The sequence below is a fragment of the Naegleria fowleri genome (assembly GCF_008403515.1).
Source record: "Naegleria fowleri strain ATCC 30894 chromosome Unknown tig28, whole genome shotgun sequence".
In the NCBI taxonomy this organism is placed as follows: Eukaryota; Heterolobosea; class Eutetramitea; order Acrasida; family Naegleriidae; genus Naegleria; species Naegleria fowleri.
This window is the reverse complement of record NW_025407960.1, coordinates 689461-712342: the sequence shown is the minus strand read 5'-3', so window position 1 is coordinate 712342 and position 22882 is coordinate 689461. Positions and strand designations below refer to the sequence as shown.

Here is a 22882-nt window from a genome sequence, read left to right as displayed (position 1 = left end):
CTCCAAAAAAAACCGTTGCTGCCACTGTCTAACGGAAGGCTTTAAATAAGAATTGACCAAAATTTAAAAAATACTCAACAACAATCAATTCTCCAACAATACAAACATAACAAAGAGCAGAAATGACAACAACAACTGGTAGAGGTAAAGGTGGTAAGGGTCTCGGAAAGGGTGGTGCCAAGAGACACAAGAAGGTCCTCAGAGATAACATTGCTGGTATCACCAAACCAGCCATCAGAAGATTGGCAAGAAGAGGAGGTGTGAAGCGTATTTCCGGACAAATCTATGACGAGACTCGTACCGTCTTGAAGAACTTCTTGGAAAACGTAATCAGAGATGCAGTTACATACACTGAACACGCCAGAAGAAAGACTGTTACATCAATGGACGTTGTCTATGCCTTGAAGAGACAAGGAAGAACACTCTACGGTTTCGGATACTAAATTTTCTACCGATTTGATCATCATCACTTCCTAATTTTCCTCCTCAACAAATCCCCTAGAGTAACTGACCTGTAATCAATTCGTTCATTGTAAATAAACTCTCGAAAAATCAAAAATTAATTATTAATTATCAATCTCGTGATGTTCTGAATTGTACTTCTGATGATCCAGTTTAAAAATTAAAAGAGTCGGCATTTGTTGATGTGTTTTTATTTGCTTTGCGACTAGTTATCATCAGGGAGAGGAATGTCATCTTGATGGTCATCATTTTCCGTGTTAGTTGTCGTCTCATCTTGAGGCAATGGAATTGTATCGAATGACTTTTTCTCCGTAGTGTTCTTTTTCAAAGCAACAGTGTTTGATTGAACAGTGTTTGATTGTGCTGATGAAGCTTTTGAATTCAAACGTTTGATCATATCCTTTACGTTGACATTTGTCTCAATTGCATCTTTCGAAGTGTCCTGTTTGTTGGCCTCAGACTCGGCAAGATTTTCATATAATTTCTGCTTTCGTTGAAACAACCATTTTCTTCGCACTGCTTGCAAATGCTCCATATCAGACTCCATCTTCTTGGCCTTCTCCTTTATATCTTGAAATACTCCTTCATTATTTTTAACATATTCTTCAGCCTCTTGATCAATCTGTTCCTTTGATTTGTCAAATTCCTTAATATTTTAATTATTGTAATGTTCAATCGGGAGTAAAATAATAATAACAGAAAAAGTAGTGATCAGTTCATGTATCAAATGTAAAGCAAACATACTTCCGGGATCGGATCCGTATAGCCCATTTCTTTGAGGACATAATATACATTCCCGTCTTCGTGCCAATCAAAGAACTCCTCATATCCCTAACAATGCAAGAAGTAAGGTGTATGAAACAACATAAACAAATAAATACGATCCAGATATTGAGAGTAATATTATAATATAATTAAGGCTCACCATCAAATCTTCAGCCTCACCTACCCCGATATAAATATTATTAATGAACACTTGAGGAAGTTCTCTCTTTCCACTCGTCTGCCTCACAAACGTTACCATATCCTTATGAACCCCGAGATCTACTTTTTTATATCGTACATTGAGTGATTTAAACATTTGCTCAAGCCATTTACAATGAGAAAGCGCTTGCGGGACGGCTCCAATATAGGTCGTGTAAACTACAGATATATTCATTGTTTTGTTCCATGTGGTAAACATGTTTTCCCAAGTGAGCATTGAGTAAGAACATATGAACAACATACCAACTAATGGAATGTCCTCTTCGTCCTTTCTTGATTTCTTCTTTTTCTTGATGGCCATTTTTTTGAGCTTAATTTCGATCAATTATTATGGCTTGGACTCAACAACAACTAAGGTGAGGAGAAACATATGGAAAACTTTTGAGAACCGAATGGTTATGAGAGTTTCAGAGTCAGCAAATTGCCCTTTATTGAGAAATTTAACATATGGCATGGTTCGTCGAATTCTAGTTTCCAAACAATTTTACAAAGTTTATGATAACAAAGGTTAAGCATCGTTTTCAGGTGTGCTTGTTAAAATATAGGGGTTGACAATGGCTCTCACTTGCCAATCAGTCTCCTTGTCTGGCCTGAAAAACGAAATGACTCCAATCTTTGTTTGAGGGGATTTCTTTCCTGATACCACGTTACCTTCTTCATCTTCCAAGTAGAGAGTTTCTTTGAATTTGAGCTATTTCATGCAAAATACATTAGATCCATGATGAGGTTAAATATTATTAGTATTCATGTTTACCATTCATGAAATAAATTTTGTCATTATGATTTCCAAAATAATAACAATAATTATTGCATTTCCAAATAAATAACATTATTGAAAGTCATTTTTCAATACATCTCGGATAAATTTTCACTTACTCTCACATTAACAATTGTAGCACCCTCTGCATCAACTCTAATATTCAATATTTGTGCTTCACTTATTGAATCAAGGCTTCCGTGTATTTTGCAATGTTTTTCTTCGGAAATGTATTTGTACCAATCTCGAAGTCCTTCATAGGATTCAGGTGTAAACATGGGCTCTAACTGAGATGGATCTTCAATAAGCAATTCTCTAATTGTTTGAAAAGCTTGCTTAGCTCCATCAACAAATTCGTGTTCATCAAAATCAGCGTCCCATCCCATCTTGTAAATCTTGACATCATAAGTATAGAATGGATGTTTTGCCAAATCAGCAGGCTCTACAACCGTTCCGAACGAAACCAAATCCATTGATTTTCTATCCTCCTCTAAAATCTTTTCTAATTGAGAAACTTGTTGTTTCAATTGCTCTTTGAAATCCATTCGTTTGTTACAATTCATTCCGAGCTTGGCATTAAAATTGCGATTACAAATTGATGAGAATGAATAAATTAATTTTAAAGATGAGCAGAGATTGATAGAGAAGACTCTTTCAACGGAACGCTTTGATCCGCTACTTAGAAGCATCAAGCTGGACTTCATTTTTTTTGATGAAAAGTCTTAAAATGGAATTCTATGACATTCAAATAATAGTAAATTCATTAAGATAGTCATATAATCAACATCAGCTGCGTTTTCTCTTTGCACAAAGTTGGCCAATTATTCAATTGTTTAATTCTTCAAAACATAAAATTGTTGTTGTGAACTTGCCATTCCTCTTCCTTCTTCCAAATGGTGTTGATGAAGCATTGCAATGGCTGAGTATTCATGGACAGTGGATCTGCATTCATGGATGAGGAATAGGACGATTCAGGTTGCATTTGAGTTTGCAATCGTTGTTTTCTTCTCTTTTGAACAACAACAACAACAAACACAAAGATAATAGTTTGATCAAATGGTGTGTGAAACCTCAAACCAAGGAAAGTGTAGAGGCTGTTCAATTTCAGACATTCCAACTCGGTTCGTAAGCTCTGGAAATGAATTCGAAGGGTTATAGAATTGTGAAAAATCTCTCTTCAAGAGTGTTGAATGACATTTTTAACAAAGTTTTAGCGTGTAGTCACAACAATATTGCTTTTGAAAAAAATATTAAAGATACATTTATCGCGATAGTACCGTTGGAACTCAACAGAATCTTTTCTCCGCGAACTCCGCCCTTCCCTTAGAAAATACTTTTTCGCACATTTCGCGGAAACAAATGGCAAATCGTTCAAAAAAAAAATGATCATCTTCATACCCTATTTCAGCTCCACAGCTAAAAGTCCAGGTTCCTATTTGATTTTCTTTGCTTTAGCCTCACTCATTTCTCTCATCATTGTTTCCATCTTGTACTCGCAGGAATATTCCAATTTGAATCAATTACAGACCTACCAATGCCATATTCAGAAAGAATTGGTGAATCATCGGTTGTGTACGGTTCAAGATTGTACCAAAGCTCAACAGTTTAATATTCGGAATTTTGAACCTCCACGAATGTACGACAAGGAGGATGCAATGACAAGTTCGGTCAAGTTGGATCTTTTTGAGTATTCCTCTCAACACTGGAAATGGCAACAACAAACTTGTCAAAGTTATGAATCCATTTGTTATGAAGCTCAGTGGGTGGTCAATTACAACAGTTATTTAGGAGTTTATACCACTATTTCGTCTGGAATGATCTCCACTTCAAGCGAAGAAGCTTCTCAAGTGTTTGCCTTAGTTGTCAATCAATCAGTTGTTCCCTATTACTGCTATGCGAAAGAAAGTATTAGTACTTTTCATTGGCATGCTTCAGAATTTCAGGTCATTATTCCACGTGACTGGATGATTGGTGTGATTGTCACGTCAGTATTGACCGCACTGTTTGTATTGATGAGTGTGGTGTATTTTGTTGTGTGGTGTTACAGACGAAGAAGAACAAACAGAAAATCAAAACGTTCTATTAATGGAGATTCAAGTGAGAAACAACCTTTGAATGTTGAAAATGGAAGAAAAACTCCTTCGTCATCTGCTTCTGGTAAAAAGAAAGCCACAACAGCAACGAAGAAAACCAACTCGGCTGTGGGAATTGTCAGAACGACCAGAGTTTCACTTCCTCAACAACAACAACAAATTCCTGCAACCTCCAATGTGATGGTTCCACCAGCAAATACTCAATATTGTTATTACACAACTTCTTCAACAGTGGTTGGAAATAATTACAACAACACTGATCAAGGAACCGTTGTTTATTACAACAGTGGTAATAATGTTGTAAATCATGCACAGAGTTCTGGAGCAAATAATCAACAACAACAGCCACAACAACCTCAATCCATGTACACCAAATAATAAAATACACTTTGGTCACCAAACATTCAACCTTATTACCAATATCATCCAAAAAAAGAGATGATGCTTTCATATTGACATCTTTTTATTCAAGTTAGAGATCTAGATTTTGGTTTGTTGGGCCAATCGAAACTGATTGTCTTTTAGATACAGTTTCCATCAGCTCGTGGAACCATAGTTCATTTCTGCAATTATCAAAATCCTTATCCTCTCTTAACTTTTGCTCGGAAAGTATGTCAATACAAGAGAATAGTTCTTTTTTGCATTCCTCTTTCTTGTTAAAAATTGCATTGAGACATGCCAGGTTGTAATGGGAAAGAGAAACGTTCTTAATACATTTAAATCCTACTTTGGCCCGTTCATACAAATGCTCTAGATATGCGTTTTGTTGTTCAGTGGTGCCAAAAGTTGATCGTACTTTGCATTCTCCAGTCTTCATCTCAGACAAAATAATTTCCGCCTTCATTAAATAAGCAATGGAGCATCGACAGATGCATCCATCATTGTTAGGCTCGAGAATCATTGCTTGTTCATACTGGGCGATACATTGTTCCAAAAGCCTGAATCTCTCAGCTCCAGATTCCTCTTTAGATTCCTGAAGTAAAACATTTCCATAGTTGTTTCTTGCAATGACATAATCCTTAATCTCAATACATCTTTGGAAAAGATTGCAAGCAATGTCGATGAGTCTCTTTCTTTCAATGTCAGTTTCGAGAACTTGCTCATCTGTCAACTTTAAAGAATGCTTGCGAACCTTTAACAAGTCAATTTTGAGCTTTTCATTGAATCCCTTATTGTTCAGTGCATGATAATAATCTGGTTTGATATTGAGACACATGTCATAAAGTCTGGAACTTTCATCAAGATACCTCTCAATGATTCTTCGCTCTCTTTCGAATTCTTCGAGAGTGATTTCTGTTGGAGTTGTGAATGTGGAATACCTGGCAAATTGAGTGTTTGGAAAGTGGGAAGAAAGTGGTAAAGGAGCACTGGAAAATGGATTTCCTGAATTTAGAGTCTTAGTTGGGGATTTAGGATCTGAGTCGAGAAGAGAGGTATTTGCGTCAGTCTTGAGAATAGAAGGTGACATCTTGACACGTTTTTTCAACAATCGAATTCTCTTCTCAGCCCAATCACAGTAACTTATACCATAATCATTGTAAGTTCCGATATGAGATTTGATTTTGAGAGCCTCCTCAAACTTCTCATGTGACAATCTGAACAGATGATCACTAAGCTCAATATCTGAAACCTTAATAGCGAGGTCACTATATGTACCAGCCCAAAGTGTGATGACTTCATCGTTTTTGGGAGCATATTTCACACATCTTTCGAATTTGTCAATGCATTGGTTGAGCAGGAAAACAAGATACAGTTGTGCATCGTTTGTTTTCAAGTTATGAGCAAGTTTTTCGAGCCGTATTAAGGCAACGCACCAATTTCGAGCAGCGGTCCAATTCTTTTCATTGTGCATGAGACATGTTTCATAGTTATCGACGCAAAACATCCACAACATTCTCTTTACAAATGGATTTGAAGATTTGTCAGCTTCGTTGAACAGTGCATTTCCTTTCTTGAGGTATTGTGACGAAAGATTTTTCTTCTTTTCCTCCTCATCCTTTCGTTTTCGTTCTTCCTCTTCTTTGAGGAGTCGTTCTGCATCCTCTTTGGGAAGAGATTTGTGTTCAACAGTCGACATAGTAGTGTCGGTATTCTCAGTGTTTGTTCCAGAATTGGTACTGCTGCTTGAGGGTTGAGATGGTGGAGGAGGTGCTTGTGATTGAGTTGATGATTCAGTGGTGGAGCCATTTGTGTTATTCGTTGATGAGGGAGTCGTAGTAGCACTTGTTGTGCTTGGATTTTGGGAATTAGGAGTAGCCGTCGTTGTTGATGTGTTACTGGAAGAAGATTGTTGACTGGATGATGTGGTATCTGTTGGTGAGGGAAGATGCTTCTTTTCATAAATCATTCGTTTCTTGAAAATATATTTCCAATTAACTTGATCGCCATAAACTGCATCAGGTTCATCCCTAACCTCTGGCTTTTGAGGTGTGGAAGAATCATTATTTGGAGAAGCAATGGATGGTGACGAGGTCATTAAAACATTTCGCAGCATGTATCTGTAATAATTAATATCATAGGTCATCTTTTGGTAATGGTGTTTGTATAAATTGAGCCACAGAGAGTCGTGTTGTGCCAAGTCAAAGAACTTTCTACTTGTGAGGGAGACGCCACAGAGTAGGGTCTTCTCATCAAGATATTCAAACATTTTGAGAAGTAACTCGCTAATGATGTAAACATTTGCATTGTGAAGAGTGGCAACAACTTGCTTGATTTGTGTCATCCATTGGAATGCTTCAGCATCATTGGACGCTTCAAAAACTAATCGATCTTCTCTGTCTTTCTCATGCATATCACAATCATTGACCTCAGTACATGATGCTGAAATATCCATCGGTAACATGGACATGTCAAATTCCTCCTTAGTGGTTGAGTTTTTGAGGCGATCGTTAAATGTCGATTTACATGAATCTCTATTAATGTTGGTTATTGTGTTTACATGATTGGTAATTGTTTTTTCTGTACAGTCATGAGAGAGCGAGGTTTCTTGAGCGTGGTTCTTTTCAATGTACACACTAAAACACGTCGGAGAGATCCATTTCACAACTACCTTTCCTTTACAAATTCTATCATCTAAATAAATAGTGCCAACCAGATTGGCCGAGTACTTGTCACAAATTGGAATCTTATTATTGGTGGACGAATTAGAAATTTCAGTGAGGGATAAAAGTAACTGCTGTTGCTGCTCTAATTGATTCTGGTAACAATTAAGGCTAAAGAGTTGGATCTTCTTTGTGTTTAAAATACAAATAACTGGCTCTCTCATGAGCAATCTGGTATTTTGCAAATTATGAGGATTTGTTTCATAGTGATGAAACATGAGATAACCCTGTTTCACAATCGCAGGTGGCACTTTTTTCTTTCGTTTCTTTCGTTCTTGCTGGGCTATGGGTGACATGTTGACTTGATCTGATGAGATGCTGCTGTGAATGCAATGGTGAGCCATTGGAAGAGGCTCAACATTTCGATACGAAGAAATGTCTCTCGTTAATGCGGCAAGCTGATGTTGCAGTGATGCAAGTGATGCTGGATCAAGCAACGAAAGTCTTCTTTTGAGGGAGGTTGTGGTGGCTGTTGCATGACAATTCGGATATTGACGTGAAAGAGGCTTATTATGTGGTTGATCCATTGGGGTCATGAGAGTGTGGGATTGTTGTGGAGTTGAGAGAGAAGAAATATCACCATTTCTCAGGGACGAGTAAGTTACAGCGATCGTTTGATTGGATGAGTTCTGGGTATGCAAGCTCTGTTGTGGACAAGCAAATAAATTAGAAGTTTGGAAATGTGGTAGTGAGGATAATGATGACGTGCTGTTGTTGTTGTATTGAACAGTAACTCCATGCAGCTGTGTTGGTGGTTGAGTAGTAGGGAAAGAGGGATTCATTTGTTATTACGGTTGTTGTTACTGAAGAGTCGTGTTGTTGTTGGTTGAGTACTTGAGCTCCGCACTAAAAATCGGGATGATGTTGAAGTGACGAACGAAGAGAGAGACTAAACGAACAGAGAGAGAAAGAGGAAAGAGAAAACAAGGCTTTGTAACACCAGTGTACAACACACAACAACAACTCCCCACTCACTCTACGTACAAATGGAGAAGGAAGAATTTGAAGGAATAATGGAATACGAAGAAGAAGAAGAGGAGCAACGTAATGCAGACAACAACAACAACAACTGTGTTGTACAACACCAGTGTTCGTGAGTGCGTGCGTGCGTGCGTGCGTGCGTGCGTGCGTGAGAGAGGGAAGGATGATGATGATGATGAAGGTTACGGTTGGCCAAGAGAAAATAAATTTTTTGAAGCAAAAGAGTTCCCGTAGCAGATGACGACCGCAGGAAGATCAAGCGCCGCAAGTAGTCCGCAATGAGGAAGGCAGTTCACATGCATGTGGTTTGAAAACAGAGATGAAGAGAGACGAGTTGAATAATAAAGGTTTTGCCGAATGCGTTGAGGTTGGGAGAGGACAAATGGAAAATGAAGCAATTAAAGTGTAGGTTTGTTGATGAAAAAAGATTTGAGTCAATAGAGATGAGAGGACTTACAAATTAGTAGGAATGTTGAAAATGCAAGGATCTTCCTTTGTTGGTGATGGGAAGGGTGTGAATGAACGAGAGAGACTCAGAGATCAGACAAATACACAACAGGATGATGACTGGGTAGGTCCAGCAGTGCTGATGTTGTTGTTGTTTTATTTGAAAATGTAATTTGTGAACGGTAGTAGTATCACATCAGACAATGATGAATCCCAAATGCCATGCAAATCCAATATGGTGGAAGAGTAATGATACAATGACATTCATTGTGAACCAAGTAAGTAGCTTTTCAACAAACAGTTCACATATCGACAGCTGGTGATTGTTTTCGGTAAGAACCAAACACAATTAGTGCTAGACATCCAAAGTTAGTTATCGTTGAGAGAGCGTATACAATGTAAGAAGTAAATGAAGAAGGAGTGTTTAGAGGAAGATGAGAATCAAGTGCAAGCACCATCCTTATGATGTATCAGTGCTATTGTCATCACATTCACTGTTCAATCAATAATAGCCCTTATTTAGCCTCATTTCAATTAACCTTGTATTAATTGAGAAATGAAATGTTTTTATTAAGTCTAGAATGTAATTGTGAACTGGTGACAGATTGAAAGAGCGACTGGAAGGGTGAAATATCCATAGGTTTAAGAGAAAATTACAATGCTTTAGAATTTTGTAATTATTATTCAAGTTATGCTTTGGTTTGTTTTGCGGCTCTTAGTGGGTTCTTGGGTGTCGTATGAGAGACGTATGGTTTCAGCTGTTCATCGCGATTGATCGTAATTGTTCATTATGATTCCAAGAAGAATTCATCATTTGCGTAAATTGTTTTTCGTAAAATATGATCCAATCATTGTCCGAGTTGTAGTGAAATCATCAAAAATAATAGTAATAATAATAATTTTCATCATGTTATCCGCATCATATCATTCAACGAAATACCAATTCCGATAAACAATTGAAATTTATCCACATCATGATTTGAGCATGATTCAAACAATTTTTTGGTGATGAAAACAACAATTTACATCACACAAATTGTTCGGAACAACACTCATGTTCATGATTTTGGAGAGCAACAACAAACATCATTACATACTTTAAAATCGGACAAGTCTGGGTTGGCAAAAATTGGGACCTTCTCCTTTTCAAAGATGAAACCTCCATGTCTCTTGGAATAATGTCCCATGAGTTTCTTGGGCTGCCTAGCAATATTGGGCTGTTTACCTCTTCGCAACACTTCTGCGATGGCTTCAGAGAAAAGCTTCATTTTTTTCTATTGTAATTTGTAAAACTGGGTTGACCTGAAAATTTTTAATTTTTGTCTGAAAAAAAATACGCCAAAAGTACGTGTGTTTTTCTCACCCTTTTTTCTTATCGTTTAAAATTTATTTGCTTGTGATTGAATAACAACAGCACAACATGGTTGCCACACAAGTCAACAAGAAGAAGCACTTCGTTCATCAAGGTATCTTGTACGCTGAATTGAACGAATTCTTAAAGAGAGAACTCGCTGAAGATGGTTACTCTGGAGTTGAAGTCAAAGCTACTGCTGCCAGAACTGAAGTTGTTATTCGTGCTACAAGCCCACAACGTGTTGTTGGAGATAACGCAAGAAGATTGAAGGAATTGACTTCAGTCATTCAAAAGAGATTCGGTTTCGAAGAAGGAAAGATCGAATTATATGCCGACAGCGTTAAGAATAAGGGTTTGTCTGCTATTGCACAAGCTGAAGAGCTCAAGAAGAAGTTGGCTGAAGGTACCGCTGTCAGAAAGGCTTGTTATGGTATCTTGAGATTCATCATGGACAGTGGTGCTAAGGGTGGTGCAGTCATTGTCTCTGGTAAGCTCAGAGCTCAAAGAGCCAAGTCAATGAAGTTCGCAGAAGGATATATGATCAGAACTGGTCAACCAGTCAAGGATTACGTCGATATTGCTGTTCGTCACGTTTACATGAAGCAAGGTGTCTTGGGTATTAAGGTGAAGATTATGCTTCCTTGGGTCGTTGGTACTGGACCACAAAATCAAAAGGCACAACCTGACGTTGTCACTGTTCAAGAACCAAAGGAAGATCTCACTGTCCAAGGTGTTATTCACGATTAATTCTACCATCAATCTTTAAAATATAAAAAAATCATTTCTAAAATTTGATGTTTTAAATTTTGATCGCAAGACAACGATGTCTTCATAAAAAATATGCCAAGTTCTCAAATGCTCAATTCCGATGAATGGGAATACAAGTGTGAAGGGTTGGGAAACGTAATTCTGTCTCATGTGGATCAACAACATCATACAACATCAAAGGTGAGTTATCCATGCATTCACATGAGCGTATTTATTGTAGAATTGTGGAATATCATTTGGTGATCCTGTCATAATGCATATGATGATATTACTTTTTCTTCTACAACCACAACAACAAACACAGCTGCGAGGAAAAGTGTTACGTGTTCGCAAATGTCCTCGAGAATTGTTACTGATATCCCAATCGTCACCCAATTCACACAAAACCTATGAAGAAGAATTAAATTCCACCTACTCCAGATTGAAAGGAGTGTCCTCTCGAGAAGAATATTTAAAAATTTATGTGAAAGATGTGATTGGAAAATTATTGGATGTGTGTCATGAAAAGGGACAAGAATTAGTGGATCCAGGAGTATGTCATAATTTATTATTTTTATCATCATCATGATCGAAACAAATTGTCATTGATTTTATCAAAATCTCAATGTTATACATTATTATCATAATTTAATGACTTACAATAATTTTAAAATAATTTCAAAATTAATGGGAAACCAAATATAGGAAACTGTTCCAGTGAGTCGAGAATTCCTTCAAGAAATTAAAGAAAAAATCAATCCACTCCGTTCCGAACAAATGCTCAATTACAAGCTCGATTTTGACATTTTTGCTGACAGTGCCATTCTCATGAGAGATTTCACATTTAATAGAAATCATCACCTTGATCCAACACTTGAGAATAACAGTAGTCATCATGACCATCACAACCAGACCCCTGATTACACGTTCTGCGTGGAAATTAAACCAAAATGGGGCATGATTTGCAGTTCAGAGTTCATTTCTCCGCACAACAAACCCATCAAATATGAAACTTGTCGCTACTGCATGCAACAATTTACCAAACTCAAACAAGGTCTCATTCTCAACACGAGTTCATTTTGTCCCACAAATTTATTTTCGAGTCGTGAAGAACGAGTCAAGAAGGGCCTTTTTGATCTCATTGATAATCCACAAAATAATATGAGACTATATATTGATGGAAAACTCGTCTGGTTTGATGATAATAGTGTGACAGTTCCAAATCGTAATTTTAGAGAGGAATTGTGTCAATTATTGAAAAAGCACCAAGTGGAGAATCTTGAAAAATTTGTACATTATGTGAGCTATTGTTTGATTCATTCGAATATTATGGAAACTTTGCAACGTTTACATCAACTGGATCGTTTCGATATTGAATTTATTTATCCTCATGTTTATTCTGTATTGAAAAACAAGTATGGAAGTGATGAAAAAATTCAGGAATTACTTTTCAATTTCAATAGCGACATGGATCGATGGATGGATCTGTTAAAACAAGAATTGACAAGAGAAGAGAAAGGTCCTTGTTGTCAAGAATTTGAATGTTCCTGTAGTGGATTTTCTTCCAATTCTAACGGCCAAAAGTCAAGAGAAGAAGAACATTCCATCTATTCGAGAGTGAAACCTCATTTGCGTACTTTTGAGGATTTGGTGGAGGCATGTCGAAGTGAAGATGAAGAATTTTGTTGGCATGTGCTTCGAATGTATCTTACTGCCCATTGCGTGAAGGATTGTTCTGTGATGATTTCTTTTAATCTTTCTCATGTCGAAAGAGATGGTGTGAATGGTGATGGGAATCATGACGACGGAATGGTGGAGTATGATATTGGATTGGTGGATCTCGATCCAAAAATTGCAGCTAAAATTCCAAGCTATTATGAGATGGATCAAGAAATTATCAAACTCTATGTCAAGGAAAAGGGTCTCGTCACGACTGATCGTCAATGAAAAAGACTCACTAAAACAACCTCAAATAGTAAAGTGAATTGTTTAAGGTAAAAAAAACCTGAATTTGGCAAGGCAATTTTTTATTTTTGGAGCAACGGAGTAATTGGACCAAAGGGTTTTACAATACCGAAAAAGAACTTGTTTTTAATGTTCAATTTTGATAACAGTTGACGAATACACTGCATTGTCACAAGACTAAACTTCTCTATTAATAGAGATGTATGATTAATTGAAAGAACGAGCCACCATTCTCGCTCGACACTACTTCGAAAGAAGACTTTAAAAAAAGTATTTAAATCGAATATTATTTTCAATTAGAGAGATTGCAAAGGCTTATTGAAAGCCATCATTCCGGAGTACAACACACTGCATCTCGAGAAGGCTTTCTTTCCGATTTAATTGCACATCAAATTATTTGAAATTGCTGTTATTGTAACAACTGAGATTCAAGAAAATATTGTATACTTTGCATTCCTTCGTTGTGTCGTATCTATTCAAACTTTCATCCAAAACAACTATTGTAATAATATCTAACTTCCGAGAATGCTTCGAAGAATTTCAGAGTCTTCTTCATGGACGTTACCTCATCATCATCCTCATGGACTTCTTCATTCATCTCCTCCTCTTCCACATTCACAACAACAACATCAACCTATCGTTTCATACAGTGCCGTTGTATTGGTGGACCGAGATGCCTATCTGTACGATTTGGTGGACTTGTTGGGAGCACATACAAATTGCAATCCGAAGAGTTTGTTCATTAAAAGTCAAAGAAACAGTGTGTCCAGTCAAGACGGAGAGATTAACGTCATACATTCGACAGCCACACCGGAAACAGCTGTTTCCATTCCTGTCCAGCAATATCATTGCATGACATGGTCTCCAGAAGAGGAAGATCATTCCATGGGTGATTGTTGTTACTGTTTGAATGAGGAGGAGTCGTGTCCCGATTCATATCATTTCTTCCTCCCTGATGAAATATTAATGGAAATATTTTCATATCTTTCTCCAATGCCATATTCTGTGATTTTGAGAAGACTCAATCGCTCGTGGAAGAAGTATTTTGAAAATATATTAAGCTTACAAAAAACATTTCCAATTATTAATTCACAATATATAGATATGAACTCGATTTCTCTGGGGTATCTTTCGAGAACCATGCAATTATTTCCTAATGTAGAGCATGTACTTGTGTATAATATTAATGACATTGAAGATTGTTCCTTGTTTGCCCTTTTTGCCAGACACTTTAAAAAGTTAAGGTCCATGAACTTTTTTTATTGTAAATTCAAAGATTGTACATGGGTTTATATTCCTGGGTTGGAGAAGTGTGAATTCATAAATTCCTACGGAGAGAGAACGATTCGAGGAAAAGTTTTTCAAGAAGAACGAGGAACTATTTTCACCAGCTCATTCCTTAATCCAATTTCGTGTGAACGTCAAATATGGTCCATCAACATCTAGAATAACAAATAATATTAACATCCCACAAGATTAAGTACAGTTACACATTGAAACTTCTAAGAACGATCATTGTCTATCAAAGAGTGATGATTGTGTGAAAAATTATTTGCCATCACTTATTTCAGTGTACATACTTATTTAAGTTGAGGATGTGTTTGTACAAATTCTTCCATCTTGATCAAATTAGAATAAACTTTGGAAGTAATTGGAAACTCTTCGTCCACATTAATACTTGTACGAGTCTTGGCAACAAATACCTTAACACATTTGGTGTTGTTTCAAACCATAGTCCAAATCATCATCATCGTTATGAATCCATTCAATTTCAATTCACAATCAATGGATTAGTAAAGAAAAGACACATTCCGTAACGAACAAAAAACTGATGGTGAACAAGACACGAGACATACCTGTGGAACAAGACAAATATCAGCCATACTCAATTTTCCATATTGAGGAATGCAATACTTGTAATCCTCATTGGATGGCAGTGGTGTTGGATAGTTGGAGCTGAGAATTTTCTCAATGACATTCAAACCATTTCGGATCCAATATTTCATCCATTCGGTTCGTTGTTGTTCGGGCAACATACGAATGGCACGTCCATTATGCATGGGTTGAATACCAGAATTGATAATCTCGGAAAGTTGTCTGACCTGGAAGGCAAGAAGTGGGTCTTTTGGAATCAAATCACCAACAAGAGCATCCTCTTGACCGCAATTTGGAAAAACAGCTTCTAAATATTCAATGATCGGAATGGATTGAGTTAAGACTTGATCATGAATGACAAGGCAGGGAACTTGACCCATAGGATTAACGTCCTTGTATTCTTGTTTTTCATTGACCTTGTCCAACAAGGAGATTTCTTCAACGGTCACTTGGGGCCACAATTTCTTGTGATAGAGAGCTGAACGAACTCTCCATGATGATGAAGAAGGTTTGAAGGAATAAAGGGTGATGGAGGAAGATGCGGAGTTTGACATTTTTTTATTGTGAAAGAGAGGCAATATATAAATATATATTGCCTCAAGCTCCGAAAATTAATGAACTCCCGAATGACAATTCTTCTCATCTATGCATATTGTGAAGATGAATCATCGTTCACACCTACACAGAGAGAACAGAATAGAGGAACATTCCTGATAAGGTGATTGCCACACCACAAATATTCAACAGAGTAATACTTTCTTCATGCATGAAGGTCAAACTCACCACCACAATCAATACTTGTTTCAAATTGGCTGTCAAGCTCATGGTGAGAGGACTCGTTGTCTTATTTGCTACAAAATTGGTAGTGTTGAGGAAGAAGGAAAGTACTGAAGTGATGAACACAAACCCATAACCTTTCCACCATTCTACTTGATGGTATCGTTTCGATAATGACCAAACTTCTCCATTGAATAATGCAATGCATAACATTCCTAAAGAGGCGAATGGAGCAACAAATTTGATAAGAACCAATGGATGAATTTTGTAGCTTTTGAGAGACTTGTTTGTTAATGTCGTCTTCAATGCGGCAAATAAGTTGCCTATTAATAGGACCACCAGATCAGAAATGGTGATTTCAACATTGTGTAATACCGTCAGTATCACGCCAATAATTACTGTAATAACGATGAGTACTTTGTATATTGAGGTCGTCGTTCCCATGAAAAGATAGCTCAGTACAAGAACGAATATTGGTACCGTACTTCGAACAATCTATGTTTGAGATGCAATAAGAACATATGGTTATGCATTGATGAAATACATGAAGCAAATACAGAGATAGTGCATAAAAAGTGCATGAAAATGTCAATAATGCTCTCATGATCAAAACGTACCTGTGACATGTGTAACGAGGTTCGAAACACACTAATGTTCCCGTAGATGATGTTCAAAATAAATATTCCAATGTACAGCCACAGTTCCTTTTTCACCTCGGGACTGATTTCATATTCTTCAATTTCGCTCTTTTCCACTGCTTTTCGTTTGTAATATTCAATGGCCAACGAAGATAAAATCCAAGACATGACCATGTGGCTCAATGATAAAATGACAGGGAATTCAAATCCTCCCCAAAAAACAATCTTGTTTCCAAAGGCCACGATTAGATTCAATAAAAACCATAAAGTCACCCAAATGCCTCCTTTTATATTGTTTCTTTGAAAGAAGGTCCGTAATAAATATCGTAATGAACTTTTGTAGTCTGACTCATCGTGAATACTTTCGTGTGGATGCAGTGGCATGAAATTACTATCATTTTCGTTAATCTTGTTGTTAGGAATATTGGAATTATTTACATGAGGATGGTTATCTATATTAGAGAAAAATTCAATTTGTTTCCATGTGATTGGCGGAGAATTTGGCATTTCACTGAAGAGTTCATCTTCTTCGATTGGGCCACTACTACTTGTTGTACTACTACTACTTCTGCTATGATTAGAAGAGCAACATCGAGCTTCATCTTCACTATAATGAGAAAGGCTATTTTCCTTCTCTGCTTTTCCTTCCTCAACGGACCTCCAAGCACACGAGTTGAGTGTGGAGTGTTGTTGTTGTTCGGATGGAGGTAAGTCTGAACTAAAGCGTTGCTTGATATCCATGGTTGATGTTGGTGATGGGAGAGGAGTATTGAACAGTGTCATTGTTGTTGTCAGGATTTATAAATGTTCATACAATTCAGTGAATAGAGGAATGAGAAGAAGCTTTATGGGGTTGAACTCGTCCAAAAAGAATTTATGTTCGTTGTTGATTCTAGTTGCTCAGCACAATAGAACGCTGATGATGAGAGGAGTTTGCTGATGATACGGAGAAGCCTTTTGCAAAACAAGCCTTTTGAACCAAAGAGAAGGAGTGTGTGGATGTTTTGTTGTTTTTTTTTCTGATGGCGGAGCACGTGCTAACTCTTTTGGAAAATCCGAAAGTACACAGTCGGAACTCTTTACAGTTCCATTTGGGGATATGTGATGGATTTTTATTATTATTGGCCAAAACGATTTTGCTCAGAGAACAAAATCCCTGTATTTATTAATAAAGGGATCGATTCGGTGGTGCTTGAAAGAAGTGTTCCTTTATTAATAAATACAGGGATTTTGTTCTCTGAGCAAGAACTTAGTTTCGAGACGCTTGTTTCAGGTAATATCAAGCGTGCAAACAATTCGTTCTTTAAAAATACCTGCATGATATACATGTATGCTTTCTTCATCGTCAACGGGAAGAATACTTGTTAACCAAAAGAGAGGTGTGTATTTTGAATTTAGTATGGAGATGTTCAAAGAAGAATGCAATGAATAATTTTAGTGAATGCATTCCTAATGACGAAATTCCATTCATTATAACTCGAGAGCATTAAGGACTTTCGAGATTTTGAAAATTACTCGACAACGGAAGCTAGAAAGACTTGTTGTATTCGAAATTGATGATGATGCACGATTAACAAATCATCGTTCTTCAAGAGTCACTTGCCAAAAGAATTTTGATCATGTTGCATGCTTGTTCGAGAACCCATTCCGAAAACACCCAAGAGTCAGCAACCCACAATTCTATTGTTGAATGATGACCAATACCTCAAAGTTTATTATTGAAAAAGTGTTTACCGGTGAAAATGTTCACCAATCACACCGTGCATCTCGTGATGTAGTTGTTGAAGTATTTCAAAATCGAATGTATCATGTCTCGAGATTTAATTCAACCAAGTATGTCTTTCCATGACATCCAAAGCAAGTTCAGAAACTTCAGCAGCAGATCTAGTAGCACGGTTGCATGAAGTTGGAATATCAAAGACGGATTGATCTTGCAAAGTAGAGTAAGCTTGGAAGTTGAAGAATTCTTGGAAGGCAGTTCCGACTCTTCCACCCTTAGTGATCACGTTAACTGGAATACCAAAGCTTGGGTTTGGAGCCAAAACCAATCTAACGTTGAATCCACGGATGTTTTCATTCCAGACAGTGCACTTCAAAGATCCACCAATGGTGACAGTTCCGTTCAAGACAGCGTTTTGAGCAAGACAGAATGGTTGCAAAGTACCACCAATTGGGAAGGATTTGCATTCACCAGTGATCTTGTTGTATTCGTAACCCTTTTGCAAATCATGTCTAAAGTAGAGGGAAACACTTCTACGGACAGGAGTGAAAGCTTCAATATCGGTTCTCTGTTGTTTGTTCAGTGAAGTTTTATCATACACAAAGAGAGAAAGTGAAATTTGTTTCACACAAAAGTGAATTATGGGTTAAACTCACATTTCGAATACAACAACAACAACAAAACACAATTGATACTTACTTGCTTGTTAGTGGTAGCATCGTACCAAACTCTTTCGATATCATCAAAAGCCTTGCTGGCATCAACAACAACTGAGGAAGTGATAAAGGCCTTGCTGATACAGTGCTGTTGTTGTTGTTGGTGGTGGTGTGTGAACAATCAAAAAAATCACACAAGAAGTGATACCATTGTCATTATTCACAAAGAGTTTGAGTCATGTGATAGCAATGTGATAACCATTGCGAGTCATGATGGAATGTCATCGAGTGGGAGGGTAATGATCATGACCAATAAGTGTCGTAGATGAGATCGCACATCACGATGGGAAGAAAAAATAAATTACCACGTTGTTCGTGATGATGATGACAACATGGGATGAGATTTCAACAAGAAACACGATTGTGTGGATGACCAAGATTTAAAGAATATTCAATCACAAAAACAAGGTGGATGAGGCCAAGTACTTACTTGAGTTTGAGCATAGGCAACGCTGGCGATCAAAGCCAAAATGACGAGGGAAGTGACAAATCTCATTTTTTTGGTGGAGACAAAGTGTGGAGTGGCAGCTGACAGAAGCAAAACCGCCATTCAGGCTCTTTTGTGGTCCATTTGCGGAGTGTGTTTACAACGTGGAATGATGATTGGAGAATGGAGAGGTAGTGAGTCCTACAGTCCGCTAAAAGGCAAATATTGAACCATCATGATGAGAAATATTGGTTGTGGCAAATTGGTGATGTTTGAAATTTGAATTGATGAAAATTTGTCGTAAAGGATTGAACTATGATAAAGAAGAAATCAGAATCAATCTCAATACTTTTTTTCTTCATTTGCTATTTTTGATGATTTCCTCCTTTAAAGGGATCTATTTTCTCGACTCGGTGTCATCTTTGAAATAACTATTTTCATGACCGGTTCCTTCAATAATCTTAATCATTCCTCATGTCAATCCACAATGAAAGAGTTGGTGATGATGATTATTTGCTCCTCTTCCCAACAGTAACCATTCTTCCTGCAAAAAAGTTCTCTCACCTTAACAATATTATTAGTCCTCAAATCTTACATTTCTTGATCTCTCATTTGCTCATCCTCTTCTTCCTCACTATCCTCAAAAGTATAACGTTCTTCTTCTTCCTCATGTTCTGCTTCCTCATCACTGTTTTCATAATGATGGAACGGTTGATGATAAGGTTCATGACGTCGTGATGAAAAGACTATTGGTGCTCTTCTTGGCAATAATCTTGGTCGTTGCTGTTGTCGTTGTGTTTCTTCAACAACACTTTCCAATGTTTCATCGTCGCCTTCCTGTTGTTCATCAATCCAATAATCATCGTCATCATCTTCCCCTTCTCCACCTTCCACATGTTCATCTTCGGGTTCTTCTTCCTCATCATGAGAATGTTGTGGAGCTCGTATTCTCAGAAATACCTCTTCATTGAGTGATCCTAACAATCCCGATTGTTCTTTTGCAGGTGGAACTGGAGGAAGAGGCTTTTGAATCTCAACCGTGAATTTACAAAACTTTCTTAATTGATTATATTTGGTTCGGAAAAGGCTTTGTCCAGTTGCAATAGAGATCAATTGAAGATTTGAGTGATTACTCATAGTTCTAATTATTTCTTGTTTATAAATATTGGTTTCAAAATCATCGGGAGCATATTCAGAAATTGGAGGAGGACATTCCGAAATTTCATCATGATTGAATAATTCAATTTTACTTTTCCTGACGGAGGACATGGAATGATCATCGGTCATTATGTTGGTTGTGTTGGTGAGACCCAACGTTGACGACTCGTCAATAGACAAGGAAGATGTTACCATTGGATCCTCATCGCGACTCATTTCGTTGATGGTTTCATTGTATAATTCTGTTGTAGATGCAGTGCTGGTTGTTGGATAATCCGTATCTTGAGGAGTTGTTGGTGTGTGAATGATGAATGGTGATCGTTCGTGTGGAATCATTTTTTGTTAAGCTTTTGTTAAGCAAATCCTCTAGAAAGCACTTACAAGCACTTGCAAATTTGAAAAAAGTTGAAATGATCTCATCACCTACCCCAGCCCAGTCAAGCTACCTTCACGAAGAACGTTGACTGGTAGTGGATGATAGTTTCTCGAGGAAATAGAATGAACGTCTATCTAATTCATAGAGCAAAAGGACACCAAAATTAACCGAAGGACCACATGCTTTCATGCTTGGAAAAGTGTTATACTCTGTTTTATTTCATTTTCGAAACCAAGAATACCTCACTTGGTATGAGATTGTATTTGTTGTCAATGTTTCTATTTGAAACAATGCAGAAGGTACGATTGATAACTTTCATCCCTCCAGAATCTGCTACTTGCATTTGGTCGTCCGTGACGTTATAAACCACTGTCCAATGATTTATCTTTCCTTCAATACCAATGATTGCAACAGAGTTCTCGTTTTCTTCAAGCAATTTCTTGAGAGTTTTAAAATAACTGTCAGATCGTTCCACGTCAAGATTCTTTTGTTGAATGCTTACTTTATACGCCCCAACTGTGAGATAGGGTTGTATATCATTGATGATATCTGCAAGTTGCTTTACGGACAAACCATCATAAATACAGGATTTTTTGAAGTAATCAGAATCGATCATTCTCTTGAACAAAGCAATTTCAGCTTCCTGATTACATTTGGTTAAATGTTTGAAAGCGTTTGTTACACTGTATATGCCACAAAGCCCATCATGAAAGCCTTGACATCTAACAGACATTTTTTAAAGGCCAGATCCATCACTCTGGCTTCATTGACCTGATAGTGATGCCATTTAGGCACATTAAAGAGTTATCTTCCAAATGGTCAGAAATCCAAGTCCTCCAGTTGTTCTTTTTCGTTGGCAAATGCCACAAATTTTATTATCTTGACAAGAATGTTGATTTACGACACTTTCGTGGTGTACATTTACAACAAAAAATGTTTTAAAGAAATGAACAAAAATTTCACATGAAATTTCCAACCTCCAATCTTCACAAATTGGACGATCCATGAGACATAAATTCTAATCCTACTCACTTTAATACAAAAAGACCAAGGAGGGATTATTTTGTGTTTAAGTCTCTGTTCCTTTGTAAGTGCCGTCAGGTTCTAAAGGTTGTCTACATGGGCAAGCAGTTTGATTCTCTGAAATGTTGCTCAGTTCATGTGATGAATCAACCCAAAGTCTTCCAGTATGTTCTTTATGTGGTACAGTGATTGAAAATTTGTTTCGGTCAAAGGGTGCCTATCTTCACCATACAAATTTTCAGCATCAAGATCATTCATATCCACCAAATATTTTGCCACAACCTTGAACGATTCCCACCTTGGAACTCTATCCAGAGAAGGAAACGCACATTCGTTCAAACAAAATGCAATGATCTGAATCAATCATCTGATGATGAAATGCCTCTGTTCACACACATCACTAAAGAACCGTGACCTAAATAAATAAATCGATGATTCTCTTAATGTGCCAGTCGAGTTTGGAATGCAATATTCGCATTTTCCAATGTTGCGACTCCCACAATAGGACTTGGCAGCTCCGAAACTCGCCTTCATGATGATCGCATCGACTTTTTCGAGTGTGTGAATTGATATTTCAATCAACGATATTTCGAATTCAAAAGAAAATCAAAAGAAGCCCAAGAGAAAGACTTTTTCTACTTACAATCTTTTCCTAATCGTTGTGAAGATTCTTCAACAGCGTTTACAAACATTTTGTGGAAATGATCAAGAAGAACTCATTGTATCATCATTATATCATTCCATTTGATTCATTCCTACTTACTTATAAACATTGGCAGTATCGAAAAAGTTAATTCCCAACTTTAACCGTTTTTTTGTGTTGTTTTTATGAACGCCAAGAGTTCCCTTTTTGGATCTCACTTAATGACATGCATTTAATATTATTCGGCACGAAACACAATAAAAGAATGGTGTTAAGACATGAACGAGATCGGTCAATTGTGCTCCACATGACTTCGAAAGTCAACATATATTGACTAAAATAGATGAAAAAAGGCTACAGCACTGCAGGTTCCCAAGTTGTCTCCAACCTCAGTACTGATGCAGCTCGACGATGCTTAACTTCTCAAATCGGACGGGATGAGGTGCATTCATCGTGATATGGCCGTAGCCATTCGTTACTAAATAATGAATCTCAAAAATCAAGTGATTAGATGGTTAAGACTGATAAAGCAACCTAGTATTTTGCTTTTGTTGATGCTCTCTCTATTTAAATCTTAATTCTTCGATGATCAACAATCAAATTCCACTCTCGAAATAACGCTATCAATTCATCCTTAA

General features: G+C 37.2%; 16 protein-coding genes across 16 annotated transcripts; 6 read left to right on the top strand and 10 right to left on the bottom strand.

Annotated features, from left to right (window-relative positions):
- Positions 1 to 122: 122 nt before the first annotated feature.
- Positions 123 to 443, top strand: FDP41_002160 (uncharacterized protein; the record flags this gene model as incomplete). Its single annotated transcript, XM_044705325.1, has 1 exon — positions 123 to 443. The coding sequence occupies one exon, from the start codon at positions 123 to 125 to the stop codon at positions 441 to 443; it is 321 nt and encodes a 106-aa protein (XP_044563803.1).
- A 224-nt stretch (positions 444 to 667) lies between these two features.
- On the bottom strand, positions 668 to 1747 carry FDP41_002159 (uncharacterized protein; the record flags this gene model as incomplete). The annotated part of the gene is made up of 4 exons (XM_044705323.1): positions 668 to 1108; positions 1207 to 1293; positions 1412 to 1605; positions 1690 to 1747. The coding sequence occupies 4 exons, from the start codon at positions 1745 to 1747 to the stop codon at positions 668 to 670; spliced, it is 780 nt and encodes a 259-aa protein (XP_044563802.1).
- Positions 1748 to 1954: 207 nt separating this feature from the next.
- FDP41_002158 (uncharacterized protein) lies at positions 1955 to 2907 on the bottom strand (the record flags this gene model as incomplete). Its single annotated transcript, XM_044705322.1, has 2 exons — positions 1955 to 2137; positions 2323 to 2907. The coding sequence occupies 2 exons, from the start codon at positions 2905 to 2907 to the stop codon at positions 1955 to 1957; spliced, it is 768 nt and encodes a 255-aa protein (XP_044563801.1).
- A 678-nt stretch (positions 2908 to 3585) lies between these two features.
- On the top strand, positions 3586 to 4674 carry FDP41_002157 (uncharacterized protein; the record flags this gene model as incomplete). Its single annotated transcript, XM_044705321.1, has 1 exon — positions 3586 to 4674. The coding sequence occupies one exon, from the start codon at positions 3586 to 3588 to the stop codon at positions 4672 to 4674; it is 1089 nt and encodes a 362-aa protein (XP_044563800.1).
- A 94-nt stretch (positions 4675 to 4768) lies between these two features.
- On the bottom strand, positions 4769 to 8179 carry FDP41_002156 (uncharacterized protein; the record flags this gene model as incomplete). Its single annotated transcript, XM_044705320.1, has 1 exon — positions 4769 to 8179. The coding sequence occupies one exon, from the start codon at positions 8177 to 8179 to the stop codon at positions 4769 to 4771; it is 3411 nt and encodes a 1136-aa protein (XP_044563799.1).
- A 588-nt stretch (positions 8180 to 8767) lies between these two features.
- On the top strand, positions 8768 to 9198 carry FDP41_002155 (uncharacterized protein; the record flags this gene model as incomplete). The annotated part of the gene is made up of 4 exons (XM_044705319.1): positions 8768 to 8783; positions 8843 to 8949; positions 9026 to 9103; positions 9163 to 9198. 4 exons carry the CDS (start codon positions 8768 to 8770, stop codon positions 9196 to 9198), a joined length of 237 nt encoding a protein of 78 aa, XP_044563798.1.
- A 316-nt stretch (positions 9199 to 9514) lies between these two features.
- Positions 9515 to 10093, bottom strand: FDP41_002154 (uncharacterized protein; the record flags this gene model as incomplete). Its single annotated transcript, XM_044705318.1, has 2 exons — positions 9515 to 9583; positions 9923 to 10093. The coding sequence occupies 2 exons, from the start codon at positions 10091 to 10093 to the stop codon at positions 9515 to 9517; spliced, it is 240 nt and encodes a 79-aa protein (XP_044563797.1).
- Positions 10094 to 10245: 152 nt separating this feature from the next.
- On the top strand, positions 10246 to 10926 carry FDP41_002153 (uncharacterized protein; the record flags this gene model as incomplete). Its single annotated transcript, XM_044705317.1, has 1 exon — positions 10246 to 10926. The coding sequence occupies one exon, from the start codon at positions 10246 to 10248 to the stop codon at positions 10924 to 10926; it is 681 nt and encodes a 226-aa protein (XP_044563796.1).
- A 93-nt stretch (positions 10927 to 11019) lies between these two features.
- Positions 11020 to 12873, top strand: FDP41_002152 (uncharacterized protein; the record flags this gene model as incomplete). The annotated part of the gene is made up of 3 exons (XM_044705316.1): positions 11020 to 11127; positions 11252 to 11479; positions 11632 to 12873. 3 exons carry the CDS (start codon positions 11020 to 11022, stop codon positions 12871 to 12873), a joined length of 1578 nt encoding a protein of 525 aa, XP_044563795.1.
- Positions 12874 to 13416: 543 nt separating this feature from the next.
- Positions 13417 to 14337, top strand: FDP41_002151 (uncharacterized protein; the record flags this gene model as incomplete). The annotated part of the gene is made up of 1 exon (XM_044705315.1): positions 13417 to 14337. The coding sequence occupies one exon, from the start codon at positions 13417 to 13419 to the stop codon at positions 14335 to 14337; it is 921 nt and encodes a 306-aa protein (XP_044563794.1).
- A 134-nt stretch (positions 14338 to 14471) lies between these two features.
- On the bottom strand, positions 14472 to 15320 carry FDP41_002150 (uncharacterized protein; the record flags this gene model as incomplete). Its single annotated transcript, XM_044705314.1, has 2 exons — positions 14472 to 14594; positions 14748 to 15320. 2 exons carry the CDS (start codon positions 15318 to 15320, stop codon positions 14472 to 14474), a joined length of 696 nt encoding a protein of 231 aa, XP_044563793.1.
- Positions 15321 to 15444: 124 nt separating this feature from the next.
- On the bottom strand, positions 15445 to 16964 carry FDP41_002149 (uncharacterized protein; the record flags this gene model as incomplete). The annotated part of the gene is made up of 2 exons (XM_044705312.1): positions 15445 to 16038; positions 16161 to 16964. The coding sequence occupies 2 exons, from the start codon at positions 16962 to 16964 to the stop codon at positions 15445 to 15447; spliced, it is 1398 nt and encodes a 465-aa protein (XP_044563792.1).
- A 1037-nt stretch (positions 16965 to 18001) lies between these two features.
- On the bottom strand, positions 18002 to 19113 carry FDP41_002148 (uncharacterized protein; the record flags this gene model as incomplete). The annotated part of the gene is made up of 3 exons (XM_044705311.1): positions 18002 to 18469; positions 18601 to 18705; positions 19048 to 19113. 3 exons carry the CDS (start codon positions 19111 to 19113, stop codon positions 18002 to 18004), a joined length of 639 nt encoding a protein of 212 aa, XP_044563791.1.
- A 522-nt stretch (positions 19114 to 19635) lies between these two features.
- Positions 19636 to 20538, bottom strand: FDP41_002147 (uncharacterized protein; the record flags this gene model as incomplete). The annotated part of the gene is made up of 1 exon (XM_044705310.1): positions 19636 to 20538. One exon carries the CDS (start codon positions 20536 to 20538, stop codon positions 19636 to 19638), a length of 903 nt encoding a protein of 300 aa, XP_044563790.1.
- Positions 20539 to 20792: 254 nt separating this feature from the next.
- FDP41_002146 (uncharacterized protein) lies at positions 20793 to 21311 on the bottom strand (the record flags this gene model as incomplete). Its single annotated transcript, XM_044705309.1, has 1 exon — positions 20793 to 21311. One exon carries the CDS (start codon positions 21309 to 21311, stop codon positions 20793 to 20795), a length of 519 nt encoding a protein of 172 aa, XP_044563789.1.
- Positions 21312 to 21647: 336 nt separating this feature from the next.
- On the bottom strand, positions 21648 to 22293 carry FDP41_002145 (uncharacterized protein; the record flags this gene model as incomplete). Its single annotated transcript, XM_044705308.1, has 3 exons — positions 21648 to 21818; positions 21998 to 22149; positions 22245 to 22293. The coding sequence occupies 3 exons, from the start codon at positions 22291 to 22293 to the stop codon at positions 21648 to 21650; spliced, it is 372 nt and encodes a 123-aa protein (XP_044563788.1).
- Between the last annotated feature and the right edge of the window lie 589 nt (positions 22294 to 22882).